Below are 21,467 nucleotides of genomic sequence, written 5' to 3' on the forward strand. Positions count from 1 at the left end.
TGCCACATTTTTTATCATCATTGGCTATCCACGAGGCTAGCAAAATTTACACGGACGTGATAAATAGTAATAGGCAAGTCAGAAATAAACTCGTAAATATTCTATTAATATTCATCCTGCGCAACGCCGGGTATTTCGTCTAGTACCCAACAAAAGTAACTTTTGACAAATACAGTATTTGACGCCTTTTTTTTTCTTTTTAAGAAAAAGCAGTTTCTTTATTAGCATTATGATGGATTGTTCTCCCAGCGTTCATATAATTTTTTAAATATTCAATTTTTTTTGGTTAGCGTTTGGTTCGGGTGGTGACAGATTAGTAATATTAAATGACCCCGGTTTTGCATGTTATTTAAGATTGAGGCTCTTGCTAATACATGTTTAGTGCAATTTTTACATGAGCGTATAGGCCAGTAGATGAGGAGCAACTATGCTTGAAGGCCGCAGAAGGGCGACACTACTCCTGCTTGACTCTTGAGCCGTCCAAATGGGAACCGCTTTAATTGCGAATAAATGCCTGATATTATTTAGTTCGAATAAACTTGCGCTTACAAATAGATTCCTAAAAACGCTTGTGTACAACACTGTACATATGCTCTATGCAAAGTTTTGCTAACCAATAGCAAATGCTTTTTTGTGGTTGTTAGATATGGACAAAGCTTCGAAAGTTGACAGACAGATTTTATCGATTCCTTAGCGAAAAAAGTGCCAGACGCCTGTACTATACTGGCCCAATCTAGCTCAGTGACCGATCCAGATTTTGTTTGGACAAGGTTGTAGTTCCTGCACATATTAGAATATTGGCTAAAAAAATGTTTATCTAATAAAACGAAGCCCCTTAGTTTGAAATTTGTAAGGCCGATATATAACAAGTGCCATTCGCAGACATTACAATCCTATTCAAAATAAAATAAAATTACCTATTCGCTTCTTCTTTTTTTCTTATTAATGTCGTTTTCTTACAGGGGACTATCATGTCTTGGAGGCAGATATTATTCTCTCACCTGTTACGCAACAACCTATCATGGCTCACCCGCCGCAAATACAAAGTGACATCACTCTCGAAGAATGGTTCGCGGCTTTAACGTCTTCTAGTAAAGCTATTAAAATGGACATCAAAACTACGGAAGTAATAACCCCAGCTCTCAACACATTGCGGTATGATGCTATATTATAATTTTGTGGGATGTGATCTAAGCGTCGCGGTTTGTGTGTCACCTAACTTGAACTTCATATGAATTAGATTTTTATTAAACTGATTTAATTACGCTTGTCAACAAAATTGTCGTGTTTGAAATGAAAATGCAAGCACTTTATTTTAGATGCAATTTTAGCGCTTATTTCGAGTCTGCCTTTAGTGCTTCTTTAGCACCCCACATTTTTTCGTCAAATCTTTTTTTTATAAATTTATTTGGACAAATGACCCGGGTTTGCACGATATACCATCTATCAGGTGTCTCCAATTATTTATTTCGTTATTCATGTTATTTATTTCGTTATTCTAAACGCTAATTGCCAAAAAACATTTCCTGTTGATGAGAATCAAAAAAATTCTGGCAAATTATTATTTTCTTCATATGTGATGTTTCATAGTCCTCATTTGAAGGTTTAATATAGTAGCTTTCAACATGAAGTATGGATTCAAAATCATTTTCTAATTGACCTAAACCGTGATAAAGTTTAACAAAATATTCGTGATCCTTTTAAAAAAACACGACAACAGTCCCGTAGTTCGGTATGGTTAGTTTAAGTTAGGGATCCGTTAGCTTGATATATTTTTTTTTAAGGGTTGACTAAAAAGTTTGGGAACCACTGTCCTAAAGGATATGGGAAAATCAGCGATTAGTCCAACAATGTTATAACTCTAGGGCCCGCAAAAGTCAATAAAATTTTTTTTAAGGACCTCGTCTGTCCACGAATCAAAGAATAAAGTTGTTTTCAGCACCTAGGGGACTGTTTCTAAGAAGTTTATAGGTTAAAATAAAGTTAAAATTTACAATAAAGTTAATTTTTTTTATTAAAGTCAAAATTTGTCAAATTATGGCTTTTTACAAAGTTTTTGTGTTTCTTAAGAGCATTTTTTGTAAAAATCGTCGTGGAAGCATTGTAAATCAGGAACTGCGACTCAATTAATCCATATTAACCCATCAAAGCAGGAAAAATGTCACAATGCCCACTTGGATCAGCAATAACTTTTATCGCAAATTGTCCATTTTTTTATTTATTGTTACGTATTTAAATAATTCTTATAAAACTCTTTATCTTCATAAACGTGGTCTTTTCGAAAATCAACAATTTGAATTTTAGGAATAGCCTACTGACATTCTGTAATACAAAAATGCCTAAGCAAGCTAAATCTATCGCCAAAAAACCCCATGCACTTTTTATAATCCATAAAAGAACTTGACTTTGCGACAAAATATTACGTTTGGGTCTGAAATTGACAGAATATTATGTTTGGGTAACTGGCATCAATTCAAGGAAGAACTGTGGCCTCTACAAACAAGCAATTTCGTTAGGTTAAAATAAAGTTAAAATTTGATAAAAATAAAGTTAAAAAAATTTTTTTAGGTTAAAATAAAAATGGCCCTATAGTTATCACAAAACACAAGAAACAATCAAGCATTGTGTTAAGTCAATCAATGGAGTTTTTTACATAAAATGCAACTTCATTTTACAATATGAGAGTTTTTCTTGGTAGTATTGTAGCCTATTCGATTTTGACATACGATCTGTAGACATACTTCCATGCTTATATAAGTCATAGATTTGCGAGAACGACCGTATATTATAATGTTACATAATTAATTGATGCATCAAGTTGACTCTGCCAATAACAACATTGTCAGATTAGTTTCCATTACGGTACACTTCAATATCACCAGTACGCTTTTGTTTCGACAAAGACTGCTCGCAGTGCTGTTTAAGCATTACTGAAGTTACTGAAGTATTGTAAAGGTTTAGTCTTGATAAAGCAATACTGCCTCCTTATATAAATAGATTTTCTATGTTTGGAGCCTATTACGTTTATAACCAACTCGTTGAGAAAAGAATTACGCATGGTCAATTGTTAAAAGTTCTATATACATGCAAATCACATTTTGTAAATAAATAAGAAAGGATGTGATATCTAAAATAGAAATAGGTGCTAATTTTAAGCCAAGTTTTACAGTTAAACCGAACATGTATTTTTACCTGTTAACATTCGTAAAACATTGTGCAGTTCTTTCACTACTGATCTTCATCAACCAGTGTGGATAAATGCTGATGTGGTTCCGGGACCGAATAGTAAAGATAAGCCAATTAACGCGAAACTTTTCTTGGAAGAGGTTAATAGAATTTATCCAAATGTCACTTTATCGCTTGGATGGACCACCTGGTACAGGTAATATCTTGACTCTGTCTGCGGTTGCTAGTGGTACAAAGGGTGGCTTTACTTTTATGCAGTGGTGTAACTAAGGGGTCTGATTTGAAGGCAGGATAGTCCGTTTTACTGCGAAAGCCAATGTCAATCAAGCCAAAAACCCTAGGAAACGGTAGCGATATTATTGCGTTGGAACTTGGAGGCCTTTATATCACGTGAAAAAAAATACTTTAGGTTGTAAAGAAACATTTACTCTTTGATAACAATAGATAGAAATCTCTCTTCTGGTGTGAACAAAGTATAAACCGAAGTTTCGGCAGCAGATACCAGCTGGCCTCATCAGGGTTAATAAATAAAACGAGAGTGCGTTGGCCATCTTATTTACCAAAAGTATAAAATAAAAAAGACTCTAGATTAAAATTAATAAATCCAGACGTCGCTTAAAAAGGCAGAGGCGGGCAACATACGGCCCGCGGGCCGGTCGCAATAGGATTTTGCGCCCGCAATAAGATTTTGAGTGGCCCGCAGACAGTTTCCGGTTTTACATAATAATGTGTCCCGCGGCCACAGTCTACCGCAATCCCCAATTACTTTCTTACTACGTCAAATAATAGTGATTGTTAGTTATTCTTTAGTTTTGCTTTGGGTTAAAATTAAAGGACTCCAGCCATAACATCGAAGTAAGAACAACATCAACATCACACAGTTCGGAAATAAAACTAACACGCAGTACCGGTACGGAATAAGACCAAAATAGGACTAATATCAAATAGTCGTATAACCGTTTAAATCGGAATAAGTCATAAACCCGTCGGAATAAGACCTAAATGACCAGAATCAGGCTTATAAAACATTTTACCTAACCCCAAACCTCACCCCCAAGTACATCACTAACTCCACTAATAATTTCAACCCTAACTCATTTTCTAACCCCACTCATTACCCACCAGCCACCAATAACCCCAAACATGGTCAGAAAATCAGGTGCCAAAACAGGGGCTTCAAACCAGGGCGCCCAAAATTTAAAACCAAAGCGGCCAATGCCATGGCCCCCATCGTCCAATACAGAAATCTCCCCACAGTTTCAGGCGTGATTTTGGTCATAGAGGCCTTATTCCAAAGAATTTAGGACTTATTTCGACAGATTGGTGTCTTATTTATACGATGTAGTTATTATTCTATTGTAGATATTACTGCGTGTTTGGCTTTATTATGTCGTTGGTGTTAATACCATGGTATTATTGATTTTTCTGCTTTAGGTATTGTTGATTTTTAAATTTTATTGTGTGTTTCAAATTTAGATTTAGAGTTAACATCAATATTATTCCTTGTATTTTGCCGGGAAACGTAAATTTTAACAAAGATTTGATGCCGAAGTACGACGAGTAGATAGCCGGATACCACGTATCCTTTTTGTTCATGGTGTTAGGACATTTGTCAATCCGGAATAATTCAACGAACCGTCTTTTGTAATAGTGCGTTTCCTAGCCTCTAATTTTATAATTATCCCAATCAATTCCGTGTCGAAGTATGGAATGAACTCATGGCGCGATGGTCGAGTGCTTCTCAGCTGATTTGTGTAAAATTTTCTTTTTACATGGCTTGGTGAGTTGACATCAAATCATCATAAAGGCAATTTTAAAATCCAAAATGGCGGTTTTTCTATGTCATCTGAGTTGTGCTTTTTTGCTTGATATATAGACCCAAAATGACACAAATCAGTTGAGAAACACTTCCCCGGTTAATCTTTTTGGCTTAAGATAGGGTTACTATATTGTTTTCCTTACGTTGAAAGCCGTATGGTACCGGGATTAGGTATTTCACGCAGGTCAAATAATTACTGCTACACCATTTAAAGTGTATGTTTGTTAGTGATTCGATCACGGTTGTGTTACGTAGGCCGTTTGAATTAAGCCCGTAAAACAAAGCAACGTAATACACCAGTTTGAAATATAAGGAGTTTTCAGCCACTCTCCGTTGTCGTCTATTTAATTATAAGACATTCCTAATTGCCAATCGTAGCAATTAATGTTTCGAATTTATTTCTTTAGAATAACCAATTTCGACATGAACCATTTATCAAATACCTGTTGAATTTGTACTTTTTTGTTATTTTTTGTTTTGTATGTTACTCTTCACATAAATAATATCTCATAACTTATATAATCGATAAATTGGAAATTATGTCACAATTTTTCCATTTGTATAAAAAATAATACAAGTGTAAAAATAAATGTTCTTATTTTTCATGTTTTACCAACTGTAAAGTATATCATCACCGATACAGCTAAATACCCTACAACGCTGGGTATTTCGTCTATATAGATAATTCCGCTTGAGATACTGTTACTTTGTAGGTCCCATTGTGTGTTCCCTTTAAAATGTTTTATGGCTTGTTTTTTTTGCTTAAACCCAAACTTTAATGTCCTGTTCTATGTCGAATCGCACGTTTACTAGCAAACGTAATGTCGCTTCAAGATTAAACTCTTTGTTAAGCCGGTTTTACCAAGGTTACTGTATTGCAGCAAATATAATGCTTCCTCGCAAACAAATAGTACTACATTTGCTATCTTTATCATTTTTATTTACAGGATATTGGGTGATAATGAAGGATACTCGTGGGAAGCCATTGATGAAATGTATTCTTTAGCAAAAAAATCCCACCAAAGTGTCACCTTTCCTGCAAGAGCTATCTTTGTGCGATCATCTTGGGATAAATTCATCTGGTTACTGGAGCAGAGTAACAGGTTTGTGAACGTTAAGTGTATTGTACGTTGCAAGAAAAATCCTCAAATGATCAACAACGAAAAACGGCCAATACCAAAACGCTTACAAAACAAAATCAGACTAAAACTATTCATTTATAAAATATCCATAGGGTAAAAAAATATCTATAAATAATAAAAACTAGAAAAATGGCAATTTCGTCGCCCCTACAAAACTATAAGATATAGTGAAGTATTGTGGTTCCAGTGTGAAATTTATAGGTTTAAGGAATTTTTGTCATAAAATTAAGTTGTGAGATGAAAACGCACATTGTTTTGTAACATGTGTCAGATAGCAAAGAGAAGTAACATAATATACCGAGTTGAAAAAATTAAACATTAGGTACATTTTTGTGGGTCTACAATAAATGCATGTACCCTGTAATTTAAAGGGAATTAGACCTACCCAACTAGTCCAAGCTATAAATACAGAAAACTGCCCAAATAAGACGATCGTTGGCCGAAATGCAAGCTAATAAATACACCATAAAAACATCGTTATCTAATCGTGTCGAACACAAAATATAATTATACAGGACAAGACAGAGTAGGCGAAACGCGAAATACAGCGTATCCTGTTAGTTAGTCTAATAAGCGTTATGTCTTCATCTGATGCCTCGTAGCAGTTATGGTTTAACTTATTCCTTTGTAAATATTATGGCAAAATGACTCGGTTTAATGACATTCATTATATGTTCTCGACATGATCTAGTAAAGGGCGCTATATTTTTACTAACCAAAAATGCTATAGTAGGCCTATTATATTTTTGCTTTGTTATAATTTTTTATGTAATGTTTGTCTAATTCTTATTAAAACAATCCTAATGCATGACCGTAAAAATCGAATTAACTTTATCGCCTTGGTAAAAATAAAATATAATGTGGCGAATTTATGACTTTTATGCCTTTTATATTTAATATTTGGTCAACCCAACTTATTGTTTCTACAATATTTACTTTTTCATAACACTTCAATCAAAATTAAATTTTGTATTAATTTTATTTTTTAAGTTTGGACCCCAACGACTCAAAATAGATATAAATATTTTATAATAAAAACAATTCTAGTTTTAACCTAAAGATAAATAATAAAACTTCTAGTACCCTTCCATTTTAAAATTAAATCTCCCTTATAATTATAAAACGCATTTCTTTCTTAGTTTCTTAGTTTTTTAAACCCCTAAAAACGCGCCTATAGCCCTCATAACATCCTCTTGTGGGGCTATTTGATATTAAATATTAAGCAGGTTGCTTATTTGTGCAACATTGGCTTGGTGGAGAGTGGTAGATATACAATGCGAAATACATCTTCTGTTTGCCAATTTGATTTTTCCATAAAAAAAAATTAATTTTCAAAATTTGTTGTTTAAATATAATTCTGGCAATCTGTATTTTAGTAATATAGGTATCTGCGTATCTAGAACCCGGAATGACGTTTCGTTCAACTGATAAAATGTTTTTTTAAATAAATTGCAATAGTAGAACTTAGTTGGTTTAGTCATCGTCACTGACATAAATTGTGATTTTTTCGAGGGCGAATAGATAGCCTACTTTTATTACACAGATTTTCTTTAACGATTTGGACTGGAAATGGGGACCCCGTTGACACCGCAGACATCATTTTTGTCCGAGATAATTTCGACATTTCAAGAGTATTTTACGATGCCTACAATTGGTTGATGGACCCTGTACATGAAGCAATAGGTAACTTGTGTTGCATGTAGCTTATCAATGGAAAATTTTGTAATTATTTTGTTATACCTGGCGCTTTTACTTTAAAAACGCTGCGTTGGGTAGAAGTATTTAAATATTCCGTGCTTAATAAATTCGTACATAGCGAGATTAACGTACGGTACCAAGGGTTTTTAAGCGCTATTCGTTATTCTTTACTAAATCATTTGCCTATGTTAGACATTACCGGTATAACCATATTATAAGTTACTATATTTACAACTGGCGATCAAATTTAATGCATTAGTTTCGTTCTAAGTTTGATATTGTAAAAATGTAAAAATAGTGCAATAAACTACCTTGGCAGGACTTTAGAACAAATATATAACCTACAAAGGCGCAGTTACACTTTTTGGAAGGTGACGAAATATCTCTGTCTGCTGTATTGCTTTGTGACTCTTTTATCCCACATTTCTAAGTGTTTCTCTTACCAAAAATAGCCTTAAACAAAAAACTTTTTCAACTCTAAGAATTGTATATACGAAGTTCTTTTGTAATTTATAGATACCATGGGATATGAAAAGCCTTTCAAAAAGTCTTATTGATTATATTATTGTGACGACTATATTGGCGACTATTTGCCGGTGATCAGTGGATAATTTACATAAAAGCGGCTAGAATTAATATTAATTACAAATTTTAAGAACTGCACAAAAAATACATTCTAATGAGATAAATTTATGTGTGAAGCAATTTCTCACCAATGTTTATCGTTTTAATAAATGTGAACAAAGCATTAAAATTATACCGGCCCTAATGAAATTACATTTTTTAAATACCTTAAAGCAGGGTGGTCCAAGGTTGACTGCGTCGCGGGCCACAATATTTCTTGCAAATTCTTTGCGGGCCACGTAAAGTAGCCTACATGCGTACAAGGAGCGGTTTAACGTTTTTCGTTTGGTCGGTTCATAAAATGTTTCAAGATGACGTCACAAAGTAACATCGAAAGACATATAAGTTCCAGAAACTTGCTTTTATCGTCGAACTTGTGCGCAAACAAAATCGAAAAAAAAATTTTTATGAGACTGGGGAAAATATTGCGCGCGAAGCGCGAAAATTTTGCGTATTTGACAAAAATTTTCATTTAGAAGACTGCGTTATATAAGCGTAGAAGGCGTTATCATTTCTCGCAAAAAGATTTATAAACCAGGTCAATTTAGTTGAATTTGTATCTTGGAAAGGATCAGGACCTTTAGCCTAATTCACAGTGAAAACCTATAGAACAGTACTTTCTTAGCAGCGCAATATATATTTTTTCGTACATTTGCTTTAAGACGCAAATATAACTTATAAGTTGGCAAAGCAGCCATTTAGAAGGAAAGTTCCTTATAGGACGCACTGCGGCTTCTCTCAAACCGGTCTAACACATACCAAAAATTAGGCATTTATGCCACCCCCTGGTTTCGAATTTCGTGAGCGATAGGAAACTGGTTTATTCATGGTATAACCGGAAAAATGTTATCATAACCAAACAATTGTAGTATGCTTACTGTTCGTTGGTCACTTCGATTTATTTTAATAAACCCTCGTAGGTATACGCATTGCAATAATTCAACATTGCTTCGCGGGCCACGAACAATGATGTCGCGGGCCACATGTGGCCCGCGGGCCTGGGTTTGGACCACCCTGCCTTAAAGTAAACAAGATAAATATGACGCACTTTTGTTAACATTTTCTACCTGATCGTAAGCTTTACCCTATAGCATGGGTCGGCAACCTTTTTCTAGTCACGGGCCAAAACGAAACTCAGAAAGGTCTCTGCGGGCCGCACAAAATGCTAACTCCGAATTGTGTTATTAAAATGTTAGAACAAGTTTTATTCAGGCGGGCCTCGTACTCTTTTTGACACTTAAAAACGTGTTTAATTTCATATAAGAAGGCAGTAAATTGTTGGCGCAAAGCGGAAAAAAACGTTTGTTTGGTTTAAAATTCTAGTTCGCACGTCGACATCCATACTACATATAACAAGTGAAATAAAAGTACATTGAGGAAACGGGAGTGGTGGACTTAAAGTGGTGATTAGCTTATCGGCTGGGGAGCCTACCGGAGTGGTCTCACTCGGGTGGGAGAGCAGCATCATTTTAATAAAGGTTTTAAAATCTATATTGTTTGGGTGGAATTTGTACTTAACTGCCAGTTGATCATAGGTCATACAGTGCCCCGAGACGTTTAGAAGATCATTGTGGTCAATAACTCCCGCATTGATAAGTGGCTTTAAATAAAACGTTTCTGTCTTGAGTCGGACGTTTTTGTTTACCCATGGGGCATGGACCTTAAGTGTTTGCAATTGTGTTATGGTCATATACTTCCTACAGTCTGATATTGCTTTTCTAGTAGTGCGTAAAGGTATTAGTTTAGAACAGTGTTTCCCAACCTTTTTGACACTAGTGCCCCCTTGGGCTAAATATTATTTCATATCGCCCCCCTCATCTTGCTTTACAGTAAAGTATCACATTAATCGTTGTCTAACATCATATTGTCTGCACTTTTGTTTCGATAAGCTGTCCGTAATATTTTAGGTTGTCTAACATACATTCACTATAGGAATTTATGGATACATTAATTCACCAGGTTATGTCATTACGAGAAAATATTCAACTTTCTGCACCAATACTATCAGGGGTCGGCAACCTTTTCTTGTCACGGGCACCAATCAAACTCAGAAAGGTCTCTGTGGGCCGCACAAAATGTTAACTAAGAATTGTGTTATTGGAATGTTAGAACAACTGTGAATCAGGCGGACCTCGGATTTTTTTCATCCATACTACTAATGAAAAGTGTAATAAAGCTAGTTTGAGGAAACGCGATAACCTTAGTGTTTATAGATAGTGTAATTCAGTGTTTAAGCTCTTTAAGCCCTGGCGCACCTGGCGAGCGAAGCGAGCGCAATATTTTGGGGGTATACCAACATTTATTTTAAATTTCGTGCTAGTATTAATTACATTGCCGAAAAAAAATCAAAAAATGTTTAAAAATATATGTCTAATACTTTTGAATACGTTTTCCTTTTGTCCGCAACCGTAAAAAAGCGCTAATCTATTCCAAAGACAGCATTAAAACGTAAACAAACTGGACGTAGAAAGATCATTGGCGCGAAGCGCGAAAATTTTTTGCCCGTACTTTGTTAAAATCGTCAAAAAGTATTTAAAATGGACTCGTGTCAAGTTGTCAAAGAGGTGGCGGGCCGTAAGTTGGCGACCCCTGCTTTAAATATACAAACATTTTGCCGCGTATAAAACGGTGAAACGCAACAACAACCAACAACTTTACATAAGAAAGTCAATTATTACGTAACAATGGTCGGAAAACTACTACAAGTTCGCAGTACAAAAGTTGCCATTTAAGGTTAAAAGTTACCTACAGTCCTGTTTGTTACTATTTTTATGTGAACTTTTTATAAAATTTAGCCTATAAGTACTTTTATGTAACGCCCCCTTATGTGCATTCAGCGCCCTCAAATTAGAAACAGACCCAAAACGCCCCCTTGTAACTCGCCAACGCCCACAAGGGGATGGTACCGCCCACGTTGGGAACCTCTGGTTTAGAACATTGCCGCGATGTGGCAGACAAGTCTCCTCGCAGCCAGCATTCGATCTCTTTGTCCGTTAGAACACCCTTTTCAAGCGTTTTCCACGGTGCATTATACTCGTCGTCAAAAAGTTTTGACTCCCATATCCAGCGACATGATGTATGCGTAAATGTCCAACATATTTGCTCCTCCGTGTTCAGTATTTGCGCATAATTTCGTTCGCTCTATCCCATCTAGACCATCATATAAACTGAAATAATTTCGTTTTACCTTTACGCAACCATGATTCGGGAAAGTTGACCGGAAGAACACTACACTGTCAGAACGGTGTTTAAATTTAAACACCAAAACGGTCTAAGCACGTTTAAAATCTAAACACTTAAACACCTTTGTGTTTAATTTGCATTTTGATGTTTAAATTCTAAACACCTGACCGATTTTATACTAAACACCTGATATTTTGACGTGTTTAACAACGATTATTGGGAGATTTTAAGCACAGTTAACGATTTTAAACATGTTGGCGATTAAACACTATATTTAACACGTTGATTGTCAGACGTGTTTAATTCGATGCATTCTTGCAAAGTTAAAGCTAAGCCATTTAGGTTGATGTGATGAGATGTTGTGGAGAGAGGTATTGTTATTTTAAAGCACTGAGCGGTTGTTTTATGTAGGCTATGATTGCGTCCATCGATTTCGTCAAATATTTAACAAGTTAGCATATATGGCCGTAACAGATCACAATAAACAAAATTATACTTAAGTCATGGTTTCCTAACTTAACATTTGTTCCGCCTATTTGGCATTATTTTATTTTTTTAAATATGAAAATAATAAATATACGGGTTAGTGTGCTTAACGTGCCATTAAATCTAATATTTGATTTCATTAATGTAGCTTGCCTATAGCTTTGTACCAAAGTACAAAGCGAGGCTGTGCGATCGCCATGACCTATTTAAATTGCGCCAGCAATAAAAAGACGCGTGATGAAAACAATCATACGGCACGGATTTTTTCTAGGGAAAAGCTGTATCGCCATGAAGCTTATATATTTTTCAATATTAAGTTGTTTGGCATATGACGAACATTAAGTATTTTTTATCAAGTGTTTGATTTACGATATATTTTAAGTATTCTTTATTAAGTGTTTGATTTACGATATATATACAAGTCTCCTCGCAGCCAGCTCGTCGTCAAAAAGTTTTGACACCCATTTAATATTCAGCGACATGATGTATGCATAAAAGTCCAAGATATTTGCTCCTCCGTGTTCAGTATTTGCGCATAATTTCGTTCGCTCTCTCCCATCTAGACCCCCATATAAACTGAAATAATTTCGTTTTACCTTAACGCAACCATGATTCGGGCAAGTTGACCGAAAGAACACTAACTTTGTAAATTAGTGTGGGAATTACTAAGCTTTTTAGTATACAAATTTGTCCCAGAAGAGTTTTTAAAACTGCACTAATTTTATTTATAACTTCACCAAAGTTAAGCGTAAACAGTTCCTTTGTTTTTTTTAGTCGAATTTTTATACCTATTTAAATGAGTGTTCCGGCCACTCGAGGCCTTTGTTCGCGTAAGGTTTTTCTGTCGAAGAACCATTGGCTCCTACGTGGAATGCAAGCTATTTTTGCATATTAATTTTACATCCGGGCATGTCTCCAAATTTATCTAGCACAACAAATATTCGTTCAGTTTGTTCGCCCCTTAAAAAGATTAACGTATCATCAGCGAGTAGAGATACTTTAAATTCGTCGTCATTCAGTTTTAGTCCTACAAATTCGTCTTTTCGCAACGCCGTTGCTAGACATTCGATACATAGCAAAAAAAGCGTCGGAGATTGTCATGGAGTGTTCACGTGGTTTTACTGCGAGAGGTTGCCCGCGGCCCATGAGCCGCGTGCTCTAGTCACGTGTCTGTAATGATTTATTGTGTTGCGCTCTGATTGTATCGCAATGTTAATTACGCGACTACTCGCCTATAAATGCTCGTGCCCTTTTTGTATTAGCCCCTTTCGAATTAAACCATTTGCTTACTTGGACTCTGTTACTATTCTTGCAAGGCAAACAAAGGTTAGAAACACAACAGAGATAATGGGTCGCCTTGCCTGACACCTCTTTCGATTTTAAACTTGCGCGACATAAAGTTGTTGTTGGTTATTTTACAGGTAGGATCCGCATAACAACATTTTATCCAGTTTATTAGGTTCTTTCCAAAGCTGAAATTTTCTAATGCTGCGTAAATAAAATCCCAACCAACGGTGTCAAAACGCTTTGTAAATGTCCAAAGAAAGTATGGAACCCGGAATTTTATACAAATCGGGGTAATCGATAATATCCGGCAATCTCCAATATATCTACCCTTCATCAACCCATTTTGGTCTCGCCTGATTATAGGAACTCGATAATGGCTTTAATTCTGTTGTTGATACCTTTTGACATAATTTTATAGTCCACATTAAGTAAAGAGATTGGGTGGTGATTAGTTATCAGCGAAGGGTCTTTATGTGGCTTGGGGATCAACGTTACCACACCTTGCGCTTGACTTTGACTTAATTTACCGGTTTCTTGAGTATACATCCAAGCATCGTAAATCAATGTTTTTATCTCATGCCAAAAATTCGGATAAAATTCTACCGGCAATCCATCAAGGCCCGGGGACTTATTCTCTTTATTTTTTTATTTTATTTTATTTGTTTATTACACTGAAACAACAAAATAGAAAGACTGACGAGAATAAAAAATAGCACTTAACTTTATGCATTGCGAGATTTTCTGAATTTAAAGCACATATATACTCGTTTTACAGACTTGATCATAAAAACAAACGTGGAAAGCGTCGGTAATGTCTTTGCATATACTTAGAACGGTATATAACGAAGCGCGCACATAACAGTAAAGCAATTCAACAAATCGTTGTCAACACCAGTTCCAAACAGGAGAGTTACAGGGTCGTTTTGCAATGAAATTAAAAGTTTTGAAGAAATCCAAGATGTTATTTTTTCCCAATAGCTTTCAATATGAAGACAATAATAAAATACGTGCGAAATAGTTTCAGGGGCATTTCGACAGAAAACACATTGGTCGGAGTCGGTTTTCCCAAAGGAGTGCAATGCTTCGTTTGTTACTATCGCACGTAGGTTAAGTTGTATTTGAAAAGAGCGTGGCTTGGTTTCAATTGTTGAATTATAGACATTAAAATACAGTTTTTGCCAAGGAGTTGTATTTGGAGAAAGGCATAAGTCCCGCTCCCAATTTTTTTGTTGCTTTTCCGGGGGAACCGATGCATACTTCTTAATTTTATTGTAAAGAGCCTTTGGAGTGTCACATATTTGAAACAGCTCCGCACATTTGCTAACTAAACACACTTTAGGTTTCGAAATGTCGTCAGTATGGTCCCATTCGGGTGGTAAGGCAGCAATCATTTTAATTAAGGATTTGAAGTCTTCGTTATTCGGTTTAAAGTCGTATTTTATTGCCAATTGGTCATACTTAAGGTATTCTTCCTCCGAATCGAGTAAGTCTGAGTGTTCATGTATTCCCGCATCGATGAGAGGCTTCAAGTAAAATGTTTGGCTTTTAAATTTAACGCTCTTTGACACCCACAGTGACCTGCTGACGTGCGTTTTAGTTGAATGGACAATTTGGATTATGGCTGTGAGGTCAAATATTATTTTTCGTATTGTTCGCAGGGGGACAATTTTTTCGCTTTGTTTTGAGTTTATTCCCAGGTTGCCTCGAACCCAGCACTCTAGCTGCATTATAGATAACTCATTTTTTCTAAAAGTTTCCAAGGGTCTGTGTACTTAACATCCAAAAATTTAGCTGCCCATTTAAGGTTTAAGGTTAAAATATACAAATCGACATCTAACATATTTGCACCTCCTAGTTTTATGCTTGTCAGTTTGTTCCTTTTTACTCTTTCCCAGCTGGAGCCCCAGATAAATTGAAATAATTTGTTTTTTAATTGACGAACAAAAGTATTCGGCAAGATAATTGGTAGCACACTACATTTGTAAATTAACGTTGGTATTACAAGGCTTTTTAAAATACATATACGACCCAAGAGAGTTAGACCGCGGGACGACCATATGTTTAAAATTGTATTAACCTTTCCAATAAAATTTCCGAAGTTCAGTGAAAACAACTGTTTACTATCTCTGATTGGAATTTCTACACCGAGATAGCGGAATCACGTGTTAGGCCTTGCCAGACCTTTGTCTGCATAGGGTTTATGTTCACTTAACCGTTTAGGACATACAAAGAACGCAAGGGATGTTTCCATGTTAACTGCGCAACCTGACATTTCAGTAAACAGATTAATAACACGAAATACCCGATCAAAATCAATTTGGCCGCCTCTGAGAAATATTAACGTGTCATCAGCGAGGAGCGACACTTTAAATTCGGTGTTGTTAAGTTTTATTCCTTGAAAGGCATCATCGCGCAGTGCCTTTGCCAGACATTCTATACCGGTACATAGTAAAAATAGTGTTGGTGATAGGGGATCACCCTGTTTAACCCTTCGTTCTATTATAATCTTTTCTGATAACAAATTGTTATTTGTTATTCTGCAAGTTGGACGAAAGTAGCAACATTTTATCCAGTTTATTAATTTATTCCCAAACCCAAACGCGTTTAGAGCAGAATAAATAAAATCCCAACTTATTGTATCAAACGCTTTGTAAATGTCCAAGCTAAGTACCGCTCCTGGAATTTCAAAAAAACTGCAGGAGTCCATGATGTCAAAAAGGATACGGAGATTATCGCCTATGTACCCCCCTTCATAAAACCATTTTGGTCTTGGTTAGTCAAGAGTTCAATATATGTTTTAATTCTGCTGTTAATAACTTTAAACATTATTTTATAATCAGCGTTTAATAACGAAATAGGGCGGTAATTGGTTGTAAGTAAGGGGTCTTTCTGTGGTTTCGGTAAGGTCACGACCCCTTGTGCCTGACTCTGGCTAAATTGACCGATATTCTCAGTGTAGACCCAAGCTTCGAAAAACAGAGATTTTATATCTGGCCAAAACGTATGGTAAAATTCAACCGGCAGTCCATCGAGACCCGGTGACTTATTTTTTGGCATTGTGTTAATTGCAGACTTAATATCGGCCGTTGAGATAGGCTCTTCGGTCTTTTCTAGCTGGGAAGCGTTTAATTTCGGGAGGTTCAGGTTTGACAGGTTAAGATCGATTTGTGATTGGACGCATTTCGTATTGCGTCTTTTGTATAGGTCTCCAAAAAAGCTCGATAATTCTGTTAATATTGCTTTTTGGTCTGTATAGACGTGGTCATCCTTTTTAAGACGGTTGATTGATTTTTAACCGCGTGACGTTTTTCTAAATTAAGACACCCTTTTCGGCCCAACGCGCTCTGCTTCTAATTATCGCCCCTTTGTTTGTTTTTTTACTATAGTTGATTCAATCTACATTTATATTGTTTTAATTTAACTGCAAGCCTCGGGTCAGCAGGGCTGTTGGCGCGACTTATTTCGTGTTCGAGCGCTTCAATATTTCTCTCCAGTTCATTCTGGGGAGCAGTGTTTTCTTTTTTCAATCTAGCACTAAATTCAACCGAAACGCCGCGAAGGACAGCTTTAAGGGCATCCCATCTAACATGAGTATTGACGTGATTTGCCGGGTTGGTTATTACGTAGTCGTTAATAGTTTTTTTAATTAGGTCAGTTTATTGTTTGTTATTCAACAAGCGCGTGTTGAACTTCCAGTACCCCTTACCGTGTTCATTTGGTGCTAGCTTTAAAGTCAACGTTACAATTTTATGGTCAGACATAATACCTGTGACAATGTTGGCGTCTATAATGTTGGTCAATAGTGATTTTGAGGTTAGAAAGAAGTCTATACGAGACGCTGCCATTGGTTTTGTTTGAATTCTCGAGTACTTTCTTTTTACCCCATGCACATGGCGAAAAGCATCATACAATTCGAATGAATTCATGTGAGCCTGCGCAGTGGCCCGTGATCTTTTGTTTGTATGCGGGGGCCCGTGACTTTTAAAGTTTAATGGTTAATATGAGATACCTCCCGCTTGGGTCAGCTGTCAGTTGATTAATAGAATACGTTAAGTTTTTGGAAAATAAAATGACTACTCCCTTGCTGCGATTTGTACCATGTGACCAAACAATTTCTCCTCCCCATTCCATTTGCCAAAGTATCTCATCCCCAAGGGTACAATGTGTTTCCTGTATTAAGGTTATATGGTATTTGTTGTCTCTAATATACTTAAAGATAGATTTCCGTTTGGACGGATCACGGATTCCCGCAACGTTTAATGACGCAATAGCAATAGACATTAGGCAAAAAAAAAAGACAAAAAACAAAAAGAGATTCACAAAAATAATACAAATACAATCGGGCTATCATTTCTGTTCCGCCCCATGTTCTATGTCACCGTCATATTCGAGTCCGCATGGGCACCGAAATGGTTTACTTGGTTCGATACATTCGTTGGATTTTTTCCCGCAACTACAGTTGATTAATTTATAGTTACATGAGCTATTGGAGCACTTTTTGCTCATTGCGAGATTCGGAACTGAATTAAATGTATTGCACACACATGCAATTGAGTACCTGTTACATTGTACGCATTCAAATATGTTGTCCTTCGTCACAAACTCCGGTTGAAATTGTTTGCAGCAGGGCATCCAACGCATCACCGCTGTGCATTTCGGGCAGCTGATAGCCTCTTCCTGGGTAGGCACCAAAATTGTAGTTTCATGGTCGCAGCATGCTTTGGATATGCTGAACTCATGTTTGCACTTGTAGCAATAGAATTGGGTTGCTTCTTGTGCCAGGCAACTTTCGGTGTGGCATTCTGGGCATACGAGTGAGATCGGCGTTTCACACATGCTTTGTGATTTGCTGTTTGGTAGCAATTCGGGACTTCCTCGAACTCTCTTTTTAGGATTCGGGCGATTTATGATTGGTTTACCAGTATGCTCAATGCTAGCACGGCCCGGTGAAAACCATGTGGACAGTGCATTTTCGTTGTCGGAGTTGTTTTCTGGAATTTCAATGTTGCTTGGGGTATCCTGGTTGTTTGTCTTATCTCTCCCCACTTCTCTTCCATTGCTTGGCAACTTCTTATCAGTAGCTGGTTGCGTAGTCTGGCGGCGCCGCAGGTGAACTGGTTCTGATAAGGTTTGGCCTAGTTTCGTTCTCCACTCTTCCGCCATTATTTCTTTGTAATTCCGGAAAATCATTTTTCCTTTCGGAGAAATTCGCTTGCTTGTGTCCAGCGTCACCAATACTTGCATGTAAATTGTTGTCCATGATAATTTACGAAAATTCAAAGCTATTAACTCTTATGTAGCTTGGAATCGGGTTTTCCGACAAGTCTGTCTTGTTCATAGTGGCTATACGCATTCCCGATAGCAATCCAACCTTGTCTTTTTTGTGTATCATTTTTTTAACTTCTCCATCATGTTGACTCAATGTTTCTGCGATTTTGTCATTTTGAAACGGTATTGGAACCCAGCCAATTCCCACGTTGATAAGGTCACTCTTATAAAGTCGAACATTTTTAATGTAGGATATTCCAGCCAGCTTACTTTGTATTTCTAAGACGTTTTGTCGACTTGTGCAGGTCACATCCACCTGCGTTCCTTTCATTTCTGCAATTCCAAGTACTTTACTGATAGGAAAATCAGCATCTTTCAATAACTGCCATAACTCGTCTCGTTTAAGCATTCTTTCAGATTTAAAACTTAGACAGTTTGGCCTTTTCAGCGCACTCCCTGCGCTTTTTACTGCCGCTTGTGCATAGCTCGTACTCGCCTTCTCCATTTAGATGTGCACTCCTCGAGTGTCTATGGTGGAATGCCCGGGGACTTATTCCTCGGCATAGTGGTTATTGCCGCTAGAATTTCCTCAAGCGTGATTGGGCGCTCGGACGATTCTTTCTGTATTGCGTCTAGCCGCGGCAGATTGTGTGTCGATAAGTGTAGCCTACGTTAATTTGTGTCTTAGTATATTTGGCATCGCATCGTTTGTATAGACTTTCAAAAAATTGGCCAGTTCTTTCAGAATATTCTTTGGATCTGTTTGAATTTGATCACCCACTTTTAGGCGGTTGATTGATTTTTTTTGATGTGGCGTTTCTCTAAGTTTAGAAAGGACTTTGTGTTTTTTTAACCCTTTTTCTGCCCAGCGCGCTCTGCTTCTAGTAATTGCACCTTGTGTAAGCGTTCCAATCAAGTTATCTAACTCCAGTTTTAAATTGGCCAGCTTATAGCTTTGAGCCATGTTGGCTTGATTTGTCAGCGTTAATTCCCGTTCAATGCCTTCTATCGCCCGTTCTAGATATTGCTGTTGACTGCGGTTTGCTGGTTTTACTTTGGCGCTATGTTTAATGGACTCCCCACGGATTACTGCTTTAGAGCATTGTATAGAGCGCACGACTATAATTACCGACTAAGAGCTTTTGATGTTTCGTGTGCAACTTTCAAGTCAACTTAAAATTGAGTCAGGAGTTCAACAACTAAACACGTGCCCCACCTTCGGGGTCTATTTATAGCTCCTTAATCGACATCGAGGTATTTTTTGTCTAATAGAATGGCAACCCCTTTACTGCGAGTAGAGCCATGTGCCCATAATATTTTAAATCCCCACTCCATTTCTCGTAATTTTTCTTCCCTTACTGAGGAGTGCGTTTCCTGCAAAAGGACAATATTAAAGATTTTTTCTTTAAGAAAGTTAAAGATTGGCCAAAGTTTAATTTTTGCGCTTACATTTTTATTTGCGCTGACATCACAGCCTTACAACTGTGGAGTGAATGCCTCACGACACGTTTGTCAAAATCATCTCGTGCACGAGCAATTTATTGTGTGTCCAATGCTAAAAGCCTCCTGAATTTACAGTTTAGCGCCCAATTAAACTCAATTTTTTTCGCGCTTTGCGCGACCGACAACAAACTTCACTATTATCGAGTTGTCTCAGTGATATTTAATTAAAAATGACGAAGTGCTTTTCGTAGAGAGGGGGGCGCAAGGCATGGGAAAATTACCAAGGGGGACACGACTGAAAAAGATTAAGAACCATTTGTCCATGGAATCAGGTGGTTCTCAACAGACGCTTTCTTTAAATTTAGACAACAACAAAGCAAAATATAAGCTATACATTATAATGCTGAAAAGGAAAACTCTGTTTACTGATGAGCTACGCGAGAAGTATCCGTGTTTCAGAAAAGGACGTGTTAATTTCGAAGCTGAATGCAATACTTAAATATGGCACGTTTTTCTCAAACGTAACAATTCTACTTTCGTTTTACCTGCAGGCAAGAAAATGTCCTTTTTAAGGTGCTGAAAATATGGTAGCCCTACTCTACAGCCTCTATTTTAACCACTTACGCAACTAAATTAAGGTGGATTTTTCGCAATCCACTCATATTAATGTCATAATTGATCCACCCGCGCGCATTATTACATGGTTTAAAAATATTTCACCATTTGCTATTACACTTTTACAACTTACATTTTGTCGCCTTAACAGTTTTAAAATTTGATACTGCGCATGCGCACGTCGGACTCGGGACTCGGGTAGTTTTACGTGGTCTTACCCGAGTCCCGAGTCCGACTTCGGCAAAACAAACCGACTCCGTCGAGTCCCGAGTCCGACTCCGACTCCGCAGCCCTGGTGCATAGCTAACTTTTTCGCTCAATTTGCTCCGTGCTCCAGGAGCGCCAGTCTCGAATGTCTGTAACGTCTTTACAGTATCGCAATTGTATTGTAGCTCAGTGCTCCGCAACCGGTGTGCCGCGGCAAAAGGACACTATTCAAATAATTATGATCAGTCGAATAAGTCCTAAGTTCATGGGAGTACGGCCTAAATGGACAAAATAACGCTTGAACTGTATGGAGAGTGTATTAGACGACCGGGGACCATTGGTCTGGCATCGGATGATTTGGTTTGGACGTTTCGACTCCTTTAGTTTGAATATGCATTGGCTTCTTTGCACCTGTTTGGTGTTATTGGTGGGTTATGGGTTGGGTTAGAAATTAAGGTATGGTTGGAGATAGGTGAAGTTAGTGATGGAATTAGGGGTGGGGTTTAAGG

The 21,467-nt window shown here is 37.0% G+C and overlaps 1 protein-coding gene and 1 pseudogene across 1 annotated transcript in view; one reads left to right on the forward strand and one right to left on the reverse strand.

The window, feature by feature from the left end:
* LOC146164277 (protein FAM151A-like) overlaps window positions 1–21,467 on the forward strand; it is a 73,749-nt gene that overhangs the window by 6,785 nt on the left and 45,497 nt on the right. Inside the window, exons 3-6 of the mRNA XM_083380702.1 lie at window positions 963–1,155; window positions 3,221–3,382; window positions 5,953–6,108; window positions 7,691–7,830. Of these exons, the coding sequence (XP_083236828.1) occupies window positions 963–1,155; window positions 3,221–3,382; window positions 5,953–6,108; window positions 7,691–7,830 (651 nt within the window). The remainder of the gene's footprint in view (window positions 1–962; window positions 1,156–3,220; window positions 3,383–5,952; window positions 6,109–7,690; window positions 7,831–21,467) is intronic.
* On the reverse strand, window positions 17,524–19,198 carry LOC146164279 (uncharacterized; annotated as a pseudogene).

This window comes from Ascidiella aspersa, chromosome 2 (genome assembly GCF_963924565.1).
Source record: "Ascidiella aspersa chromosome 2, kaAscAspe10.2, whole genome shotgun sequence".
In the NCBI taxonomy this organism is placed as follows: Eukaryota; Metazoa; Chordata; class Ascidiacea; order Phlebobranchia; family Ascidiidae; genus Ascidiella; species Ascidiella aspersa.